Source organism: Zea mays, chromosome 10, assembly GCF_902167145.1.
Source record: "Zea mays cultivar B73 chromosome 10, Zm-B73-REFERENCE-NAM-5.0, whole genome shotgun sequence".
NCBI lineage: Eukaryota > Viridiplantae > Streptophyta > Magnoliopsida > Poales > Poaceae > Zea > Zea mays.
Window position 1 is genome coordinate 149848492 of NC_050105.1, and position 11159 is coordinate 149859650.

The 11159-nt window shown below is 45.0% G+C and overlaps 1 protein-coding gene across 1 annotated transcript; it reads right to left on the reverse strand.

The window, feature by feature from the left end:
* Window positions 1-2334: 2334 nt before the first annotated feature.
* On the reverse strand, window positions 2335-6431 carry LOC100384522 (uncharacterized). Its single transcript, NM_001176693.2, has 10 exons — window positions 5921-6431; window positions 4554-4666; window positions 4395-4483; window positions 4182-4295; window positions 3994-4081; window positions 3823-3908; window positions 3641-3743; window positions 3384-3481; window positions 2858-3287; window positions 2335-2749 (listed from the first exon to the last, which is right to left on the reverse strand). The coding sequence occupies exons 1-10, from the start codon at window positions 5952-5954 to the stop codon at window positions 2423-2425; spliced, it is 1482 nt and encodes a 493-aa protein (NP_001170164.1). The 5' UTR covers window positions 5955-6431; the 3' UTR covers window positions 2335-2422.
* Window positions 6432-11159: the final 4728 nt, after the last annotated feature.

Consider the following 11159-nt stretch of genomic DNA (forward strand, 5'->3'; position numbering starts at 1 on the left):
AAGATAGAAAGCGGGGCAGCAGTAGGGTTTAGGTCAAAAATAAAAATAAGCATGGGTTATCCAATAAATATTTATCTAGCCTAATTTTATGGTATATTCTTAGTCCTTTGCTTATAAAAAATGTAACAAATGATAGAGAAAAATCTCTCTATTCCCGCGTCTTCTATTAAGAGCATCCCCTACTCTTTTTTGGGAAAGAGTGGTGTATCATATTTTTACTTAATGCTCTCCAATTCTACCAGAAATCATGTGCACACCCATAAACGTGCTACAGTACCAAGGGGTTTGCACAGTGATCCATCAGATGGTCAAATGCAGAGGCACACCAGCCGACCCCCTGCTCTTGATAGCGGTGCACAACAGTCATTATTAGTTAAGAAAAAATTGGTAGTGTGTAATGAATATGTATGAAAAATGATATTTTATGGTATTAGGGAGAATTTAAGGGAACCGATGTGGGAGGAAGAAGAGAAGGAGAGGAATCTCGGTGACGTGGTATAAAAGTGTGATATAGAGGGAAAAGTTTAGGGAAACCCGCTGCGAATAGTCTTAGCCCATGTGACATGACCAATCATAACCCGTGGGGTGAGCCATCGAGAGAAGCATCGTCTCAAACGAGACATTAAAATATACTAGTACAATGTTCGTGTGTTGTGAAGGGACCAATAAATCAGTGTGGTAGACTCTCTCAACAAAAAACACATATGAAAGTAAATTTAATGTCAAATTAAACATATATGGGAACATTGTGCTGCGTGTGGCTTTCTGTCATATTTGATTTGGGTGTTTTCTCACGATCCTTATATGGGATAACAGTCCACTGATAAGCAAGAAGCAGAGAAGAACAACATACCTAAGCGTGAAGCGTGTGACGCATATGTTTGGACTAGGGTTAGATTAAAAATAAGTATAAGGTTTTTTTTTCAAAAGGGACGATGAAAACTAGGAAAATGTGCTTTATAGGATATAGATGTTAAAGAGTAAAAGGTATATTTAATAGTCTAAACAAGAAACTCCGACGAAGATACACGAAGAAGGAGGAAAAACATGTGTTAATGGGCAACATCGGATGTGTCATGTGAGATAAAAGCACAAAACAAAACATTGATACTATGTGAAGAAGGGCAATGCAGCCAAATGTATTGAACAGACAGGTATACCCTTATACCAAGCATCGAAAGTGTTTGTTGAAGCATCAAATATCGTACCAGACATAGTACTTAGAGAGTTTGGAGCGCAAGCTAGAGAACATCATAAGATGCCAACGTGTCTGGTGGTACACTGGACATCACACAAGATACCAGTTTTCAATGGTTGACAACAACTGTAATTCTAACCATCGGCTAATATGGATGTACTGGAGTATTGTTAGTGGAGTTTGAAATAGATAGTGATACATGGCCTGTTTTGTTGCCTGCATGGCTGAGCCTGGCTCGTATCTAGTGAGCCTAGCTCTGACTGGTCTAGCTAGACACATGCATCTTCTTTTGTTTGGTTGTCTGCATGTGATCAGTCTGGTTCATGACAGATGTTGATTGGTTGTATGTATGAATATTTGTCGTATGCGTTTAAAAAGTTATTAAATAAATGAAAATTATATTAATAGATAGTAATTATATGTTAAAATCATTTAATGGACACTAACTACATGTTAATAAACACTAATTATATACTAATCTTAATCATGTAATTTTTTTATTTAAAATATACATAGCATGTGTAGTGTCTAGTTTTGTTCGTAAAAATATCAGAAACACAGATATGAAATCGGCTCGGTAATTAAATCTTTTAACTACAAGATATAAAAAACCAACAAAACCAACGTCTTGATTTGCGTGTTTGAGTAAACAACCGCTCAGTCAAGCCTGGCCTCGCGCGTGCGACCGTTCCCGCCGGACTTGGCTCGTGGTTCTTTGAGGTTCGTGCTGGCCTGTCTTTTGAAATACAGCGAACCAAGCAAACACTGCATTTTGTATATGCAGATATAGTTGCATCCAGGAAGACAACCAAACGCTCCCAGAGTCAATAGAAAGTCTGCTGGAGACTGAAATAGAAAGTCTGCGCTGAATGACAGATTTTGTTGTGCCGATTAGATTCATGGTACGGGTGTGGATTGTGGAAGGGTTCCCTCTCGGGCTTTTGCATTGTGTACGTGGAGTGGAGTGGTCGGCAAGCTGCAGTGCAGCGAGAGCTCGTGGATTGGAGTGGTCGGCAAGCTGCAGTGCAGCGAGAGCTCGTGGATTGGAATCCGTTCAGCGCGCAATGCGAATATTCATTCATCTGGCCCAGCTGACGCTGACGTTTACCTGACGAAAAACAGCATCCACCATCGAATATTCCAACAAACAAGGTCTTACACCATTTTACAATTACATCAAGCAACAAACCGGTGACACAAAGACGGTGTTGAATAGATTCTCTCTTACAACCTGGATATCTGGAAGGGGACCATGGCTTCAGCCGTCATCTCCTCCCTCATGGCAGCCTTCCCGACCTGGAACAGGCCGGCCGAGATGCCTAGCTGCGCCGACAGACGCCTTCGGCAGTCCTCTGCGGCAGCGATGCCTGACGAGTAAGCTCCGTGCACCGATCCGGAGTGGTCAATGCAGGCGGCCTCCCCGGCGAAGAACAGGCTGCCCACCGGAGCGCAGAACCTTTCATACAGGTCAGCTGGTTTCCCCACCAGGTCGCACGAGTAGGAGCCAAGTGAGTTGGGGTCACTACCCCAGCGCGAGACCAGATACTGAACCTGGAGAAGAGAACCCAAAAAAACGTCAGGAGCCATGGAACCATCATCCACCCACCATACAGTCTGGAACCGAAAGCATGTACTGTGTTTTCCAGTGCTGTATTTTACCGGGTCAGTTGCCTGCGGCAGCATGTTCCTGAGCTGGGACATGACGAAGTTCACGGACTCTTCGTCCGACAGCTTCTCGATCTCGTACGCGAACCTTCCGGCCACCATGCACACCAGGACCGGGTTTCCTGTGGCTTTGTTAAGGTTGAGAAAGTAGCCACAGGCGTTTGACGTCGGGGCCACCCTACCTATCACTTCAACGTCGGGCCAAAACACAGTGTCGAACTTGAGAGCTATCTTGTTCTCGATACCGACGCCAAGGTCGGCGATTGCCGAGAGCTTCTCTTTCGGTAGCTCAGGCTCAAACTTGATGATGTTTGCCTTGAGTACCCCGAGAGGGACGGTTACTATAGCAGCGTCTGCGACAAAACTCGCCCCATCTTCCACACAGACAATAACCTTGTTATAGCGTTGTATGATCTTTGTGACCCTGAGCAACAAAGAAGACGAAGAAGAGACAGTGAGCAAGCTATTTATTTGGGATTCATCAATTTGACATCACATGATGCATGGTTCTTCTGCACACCTGTGGTTGAGGTGAATATCGAGACCTTGAGCGAGAGCTCTGATGACAGGGTCGTAGCCATTCACCATAAGACCATGTCCACCGGTAAGCACATGTTCCTGCAAATTTGCAAAGCTCAGCGCGCTTTTCATGCGAGTGTGTGCTTGCTGATGCAGCTCTGATTCTGGCAAGTAAACTCATCCTTGGCATGATTCTGGCAAAGAATAAAGCACATCCCGTATGTGCAGTATCTGCAAGTTCTGTTCTGCACTGCATACCTGATCCCAAGTTTTCAGAGATATATTGTCCATGTCAGTAGCGAACCATGCCTCCAGCCTACATATGCACCACTGCAGTACTTCATATTCCAGGCCCTGCAGCCTGTGAATGTAAGTGCACGCAATCACATGACCTGACAAATCCCTGTGACACAATCAGGTGGATCCTAAGTTCCACTTACTTCATATGCGGATTCCTGTCAAGCACGATCGCTATGGCTTGAAAAAGAGGCATGTCATTTGCATGCTCATCTCTTACTATGACAGTCTGAAATATTAACAAGAAGTAAGCTTATCACAAATGTCCACAAAAGCATTGAATAGATAATGTTAAGTGCTAACGACTGCAGTACCTCCTTAAGAATTCTCTCAAATGTCTCTCCAACTTTGCTTACTATCTCCTGGGGAACTTGCTGACCATGCTTATCAAAAAGAGCATAACTGGAGAAGGAAGAGAAAAAAAAAATGGTAACTATAAGGGAAGGGAAGCCAATCGACTTAACAGAAACCACACGTGTTGCCATTATGGATTATCTATTACCTTTCCAAATCATGGTCATACAGAACAGAGTTATCACCGCTTGTGCGATATAACCTAAGCCCAAGCATCCTAATCAGTGGTGCCAAAGAATTCTCATTGCAAACACCATGCAACCTGAATCACAGGACGAAAGCATAAGATCGTACTGCAAAAAAAAAATCAAGGCAAGGTGGATAACAGCAGCTAAAACATTAGCTTTGAGACGCAACTAACCATGATGCTCCCATGTCAATTGGGCAACCGAAAGAATAGTCAGTGTGCACACGGCCACCAGGTCGGTCCCTGGACTCCAAGAGTGTGACCTGCAATTGTTTAGCTTCGTATAAGCATCAAACACCTGAGCTGCTTGAGGAATGTAAACAAGAAATTTACCTTAAATGAAGCAGTCGACAAAGCACGTGCAGCTGCGATGCCTGAAATCCCTCCCCCAATGACAATTACAGAAGGGGGAGAACGGTTTTGCCCATCAATGTGCGTGAAAAAACCTGGTGTCAAACAAGAACGGTGAGCAATGCATAAGAACAATCATCTTTAGTTTATAGAAACTTATCACACATAAAGTCAATAAGGTAGTGAAAGGCCTTGTGTTGTGTTATTATTTCCTTTAGCCTAGTAGTAGGCTGTTTAGTCTCTGTTCAAGACAGCCAGGACTGACTACAGCATGTTTCTCTAGTAGTGAGAGTAACTAGCATAACAGTTTCCTTCACTAGTTAATGGTCAAAAGAGTTGGAAAAGTTAGGCTGTCTTAGCATGCAGTGGCTAGCTGAAGGGGATTTTATCTTGTATTATGGGGCCATGATAATCTTAGGAATATAAGCAAGGGTAAGTTATCATTTCAGGTTCATTAGTGATAAAGGGTGTGATCACATTTTGGACTTTGATGAAATGCTTGGCCGGAGGAACTCTTCGACGATGGGTACCAACCAGTCCGGATGAACTGGCGGAGATGCTATTCTGCAAAGACGCAAACAAGAACAAGGAAGCAAGTTGACATGGACGCTTGTGGAGTGCAGAGGTCAATTTATTTTCATCGACAGATGAGTAGTTTGGAACCTACTCTGCACGTCCCTTTCGCTTACAGGCTTCCTCCTCATTCCCTACACGGGTTTCTTGTGATATTCTCCGTTCTAGATTCTTGCATATCGATTCAGGTGGCTAGGTGAGCGAGGTCACCGACCGTACCAGAATGACTTGGATGATTTTAAAAAATTGGAAAGCACCCACCAATTTTCGGCACGTACGCTACAACGATTCAGGTGGCTGTTTGCGTAATTATTTCGTTCCCCGGCCGGACCTGAATTGAAAGAGCTCAAGGGGCCCCACCAACAAACCAGCTTGTTCCCTGCTGCTTTAATCCGATCTAGGCTTTAATCCGACTATGATCATGGCTTCTACGGTATTTTATCTTTATAGATTGCAGCTGCACTATAGATTGATTAATGGTAAAATAAACCAGGTCACAATTCTTCTGTCATACAGTCCACAAGGAATACGACATCAGTCCGTGACAGAGACGGGTTTTGCGTAACTCAATCAGCTTATTGCTACTGGCAGGACGGATTTCCTGGTCATCGATGCCATGCCACTCGGAACATTCTCAAATTGCGCTGCATATTTACCACCATCGCACGCAAATGGACGTAAGTAGAAGAAACGTTTCAGAAGGAAACCAGACCAGACCAGAAGGTCGGGGGGAAAATAAAAAGAAGAGGAAGAAATTTGATTGGTCCCGCACGCACCTCCGGCGGCGAATCCATTCGGTGGCTGGTCCATCGATCCTGATCCCGCGTGAGGCTGGCTGGCTAGGCCGCAGATCGAGCTTCTCGGGAGGCGGGCCGAGCAATGGCGTGCCGGCGGCGGCTAACAATTAGAGGCGGCGATTGACGAGTGGTCGCGGCCGGCACGGGTGGGCAGCGAGAGGTAGAAGACGAAGATGAGGAGGCCGTCCATGAGGCGTCCGCGGGGGCGGGGGGCGCTTGTGGTGGGCGCCGCGTGGGTGACCCCTCTCATACCCAAACCTGCAGGTCGCCGCCGGCGAGTCGCCCCGCCGAGCCCGCGCTTCGCGCCCCCGGAGCCACGCCGACCGCCAGAGAGAGAGAGAGGGAGAGAGAGAGAGAGGATGAGATGGGCAAAGGAGACCAACGGAGGGGCAGGGACAAGGAAGCGGCCGGGGTGGTGGTGGTGGGTGGATGGTTCTTGGTTGGCACGGCTCGGGGGGGTCGCTCGCTCTCGCTCCTCTCTCTGCGGTGCGGAGGTGGCGTGGAGGAGACGGTTTTTATAGCCTCGCCCCGGGCGCTCCCCCGTGAAAAAAATCGGAGGCGCCGCGCCGTGCCCGCTCGTAGTAGACTTGTTGCAGTGCAGGCGTGCAGGTCGGCCAGGGGCGTATTAATCGAGACAACGTACCAACGCATACGTGCCAGCTGCAACCTCAGGCCGTCAGAATCGACGAGTGCCTGGCAAAGAAGCTGAGAGAGACTGGCGATTTTCCGACCCAAATTCGGGCATCAAATAGGCGGTTTTCTTCGAATAATGACGCAGGTCCACGTCACCTTCCTTTGCGTGATTGTGGCAGTGATGGCATGTAGTACTAGTAATTAAGCTAGTTTGTTCGTATTCCGGAAGCAAAGGTCAGATGGCCCTCCAGATTTGCCAAGAGACCCACGCCCACCACAACACTGGCCAGAGTTGTACGTGCATGGACCTATACACATGCAGTACAGCTTGCTACGCAGAGCAGACAAAATGACGTTGCATGTGCTCCGTTTGGCAAATACTAACACCCAACAGGCAAAGCGAATGAGCTGGTGGTATATTCCATCATTCCACACACACACAAAAAAAAATGGCCGTGTTTGATCTTCGCCGAGACGTCCCTACGTTTAGGGCATGTACAACCTAGATACAGCCGCACGGTACTCTAAGTATAAGACACAACTAAAACACAACATAATACAGTGGTCATGTCTAAAACATGTGTCCTATCATATTCATTGTACCAATCAGAGCATTTAATAAATTAAAGTGACCAATCAGATAGTCTCCTGTCTCGAATATAGAGCTAAGACACTGTGTCTTCGTCAAGATACATGTCTTGAGATTTTTTACATTTACCCCCCTAGACACACTCTAAGACACAACTTAAGACACCCACTGTACATGCCCTTACTGACTGTTTGTTGCTTGCTAACCCAATGCTTGTACGGTATTAAGGGTGCACAACAAGACTTCCAAATTAGGCATTAAATTTAGTGATACGTCTAGTCAAGTGAACGCAGTCCAGTATCTCCGCAGGGATTCAAAACATTTTTTGACGGCCATACCTATTTTTTGGTGGTTCCAGAGGACACCCTAAAATTAAATCTTAATTTCCAGCGGTAGTAGAAGACAACAGAAAATTAGCACCTAAGGCCCTAATTTTATAGACAAGCGAGCAGAAAAACTTTTCATTTGATATTTTTTTTAAAAAAGGAACTGTTGGAAAGAGCATTGAAAAGAACTAAGTATATACCAATATAATCAGGGCTTTAAGTTTCGGTGGTCGTCGAAACTTACAGCAAGAAATTAACTCTTCTATGGGCCAAACGATTTCAGGCGCTCCAATCAACAATTTCAACCTGCCAATGCACTGAACAAGTCACTCTCTCGGCTCTTCCATTCACCAATTTCAGCGCGCAATCTCAACCTGACATCTCTGCGTTCAGGTTGAGAGAGTGTGGAAGATAAAAGTCTATATTAATTTGTTCATAGTAAGCAAATTCTCTGTTTTTTTTTCCTGATTTTCTAGAGCTGCGCCTTGTGATTTTTTCTTGTGATTGTTACCAAACATCGTGCTTAGCTTGTATTTTTTTTACGTAATTATAAAGACACCGTGATTTTTCCTTGGCTAAATAGCACATACCAATAACAAATGTTCACCGGTTTGTGAACTCGATCGTGATGGTCATCGTAGAGCTAGGCCGGCCACCCGCTAGGCACCCACAACATATCTTGGAGCGAGCGAGGGGAGGTGCACCAGCAGCAGCGGCGGTAAGGAACCAAACGTTCTTTGAAAAAGTAGATTGCGATTGTACAAATCATAATTAAGCCCCATTACCAAAATGGAGTAATTATAGAAAGCTAGCTCGGCGGCGAGCGAATTCCACGTACTACGCCACGGCGCTCACGAAAAAGATCTCGGAACCTGTGACCATCCTATCCCCCTTTGTTTGATGGAGGACCCCAAAAGGCATCCAATTATTAGGTTCCTTGGGCCCGCGCTCGATCTAGTTCTTCAGACGACCTGACATATTAGACGATACTTATCTGTCAGTACAGGCTAACTGTGAGGGGTTTGTTTGGTTTATAAGAACTAATTTTTAGTTCTCTATTTTATTCTATAAATACAGGTTTGTTAAATTTAAGGATTAAAACGTAATAAAATGGAGATACTAAATTTTAGTCCTTAGAAATCAAACACGCCTCTAACTCCGCCACGTAGCAGTTGTTTATTTGACGCGAGAGAGATAGCCCGTGTCGTTTTAGTGCAGAAGCTTAATAACACAAACAACCAAAAGCTAGTACTGTACCTCGTATTTTAGTGTTGCCCACCTCGCCGCGTGCCGCCGGGATTTCGATCTCCCTCCCCACCGGAACCCAACCCTCGCATGTGATTGTGAACATCTCATTTCATGTCAGTAATTAGGACCTCATACGTACGCGATAAATCTTCTTTAGTTGCTTTTACATAAATCTACGCGTAACTTTTTTTTTCCTTCCCAATTTGAACAAAGTCCCAAAATCTAAGCATGCTTCTGTGTGATCTGCACAACCTTTTACGAGTTGTGGATTTGTAAAAAGAAAAAAAAAGAAAACTTTTCGCTATAAAAGCGAGCTCTTTAGGATTTGGATACAGATTTTTGTGCTCCCGATGAGATTCATCGTAGAGGCAGAGAATCCTTTTGGGCTTTTTCGCAAAGGCGAGCCGGCGGCGTCCGCGTCGGTCCAGGCGTCCACTATGCAGATTTCCTCGCCTTTTATAGAATTGGTGGGTAAAGGCATGTCTTTTTTCTGGTCCTTTCTCGGGAACTTGACATAGACTACAATAATAAAACTAGCATTAGAACTGTTTTTTTTTGTCAAATATTTCTTTAAAACGGTTTGAGTTTTTACCAAAGAACCTGCTCTACATGATTAGACCGATCCGAGACCCTTTTAAGAAGAGTCGATCGAGGCCACCACTCCCAAACCAACCGGCCGGTTGCTACTTCTCTTTGCACGGTCACTACTGTTGATATGCACACATGAGGGATACAGGGTACTGCCACTAGCAGCGGGCGAGGACCCGTGACGTGTTTGGATACAAACTTTGCTCAACTTCAAAAAGGATTTTATTTGAGGAAGAGGTGCTGTGTTCAAAACTTTCTTTAAAAAAAATCATGTATTTCTCTCTCTAGTTGACTGTGAGAGTGAGACATGCATGATCCGTCTGGACCATATGCGTGCACCATGCAAAATGCATCCCCATCCATCGTGCCGCCCTATCTATAGCTTGCCGTCCCTGTTGCTCTCAGGCGGCTAGCAGCACGTAGCATGGTCCATCTGAATAATAATATCTCATGCATCACTGTCAGCTAGCACGTGTATCAGAGTGAGTAGTATCTTCACAGTCACAGCGATAGATAGCTAGCCAAAGAGCCAGGATGTGCATGCATGTTCCAGCCAGCTAGGAGTACTCCGACGACCCATGCATTTCTATTCTATACAACGATATATAGGCGATAGCAAATAGGCCATTGGCGTCTAGCAACTTGCCACATGATTGGCCTGCGTGAATTTAAAGGACAGAGCACAACAGCAGGATGCACATGCACGGCGGCCGAACCAGACTAGAGGAGAGGCAGAGGCGTTGCGTTGCGTTGCGTCGCATTGCGCATTCGCACGCCAGTTGCTGAGTGGTTATCAATCATGGCTTAGTAGCTACTACCTAGCCTAGTAGCTAGTAAGTGCCGTATGATGACATTGGCGTGACCGGAAAGCGGCCGGCGTCTTCTTGTGTTTTTGGTGACCCTTTTTCCGGTTTTCCCATCGGGGTCCTACGTGCCCAGCTGCTTTACCTGCCGTCGACCTAAACCAATACTAACCGCCTCGCACTCAGGAGTCAGGACTGACAACGTAGCGTGGCGGCCATGAACTGGTCTTTATACGAGATCTAAATTTTACGCTATAAGATTTAAGGATATGATCATGTTCTATTTTTATTTATTTTTAAACTAAAATTTATTTATTACCCTACCATTTTGAGGATAAATATTTAGATCGTGATCCATTATCATCTCTAATATGGTCAGGGACAAGCCTTTTGGATCGATTCCATCGAATTAAGGGTGTGTTTAGTTGGACGTACAAGGAGAGATTCCAGAGGACAACAACATTTTCTACAGTGATAGACGAAGAGACCCTTGAGCGGTACACTGTCAGTCTAATAAACAAGTTTTCTACACAAACTTCATTTGTCCAACTCATCTCACATACATACATACATAATAACTAACCCTAACCAACGGAACGCTTCCACGCCAAAAGAAAAAAAAAAGAAAACATGCATACCGTCTTGTTTTCTCTTCATTTTTCTGAGAATATTTTCATTGGTAACTGAACGATGAATTTACAGTGTTCAGTGCAATAATTTCACTCGTCAGCAATCAATATTGTAATTTTGTTTTCGGTCGTCAGCAACCCAGATCACGTTGCACTGGGGAGGCATCTCTTGAGCTCCTGTTGCATTCACCTGTATCCAACTCCAGCACACGATTTCATTTTCAACAAGTACCATAAACACATATATATCACTTCGATTTTGCAGCAAACCCACACGACTAGGCAACAACAACCATGGTATCTCAAAGCATAAGGCCAAAATACATGCATACAGAACCCATGCATCGTACACAGATTATAAGCAAAACGCCCCCCCCCCCATTGTGGAGTTGATTATATTTC

Coding starts and splice junctions, on each gene's coding strand:
- LOC100384522 (NM_001176693.2), bottom strand. CDS start 5,954: ATGGACCAGCCACCGAATGGATTCGCCGCCGGAG. Junction 4,296..4,394: donor ATTGACATGGGAGCATCATG/GTTAGTTGCGTC, acceptor CCTGTGATTCAG/GTTGCATGGTGTTTGCAATG. Junction 3,744..3,822: donor GACAGGAATCCGCATATGAA/GTAAGTGGAACT, acceptor TTACATTCACAG/GCTGCAGGGCCTGGAATATG.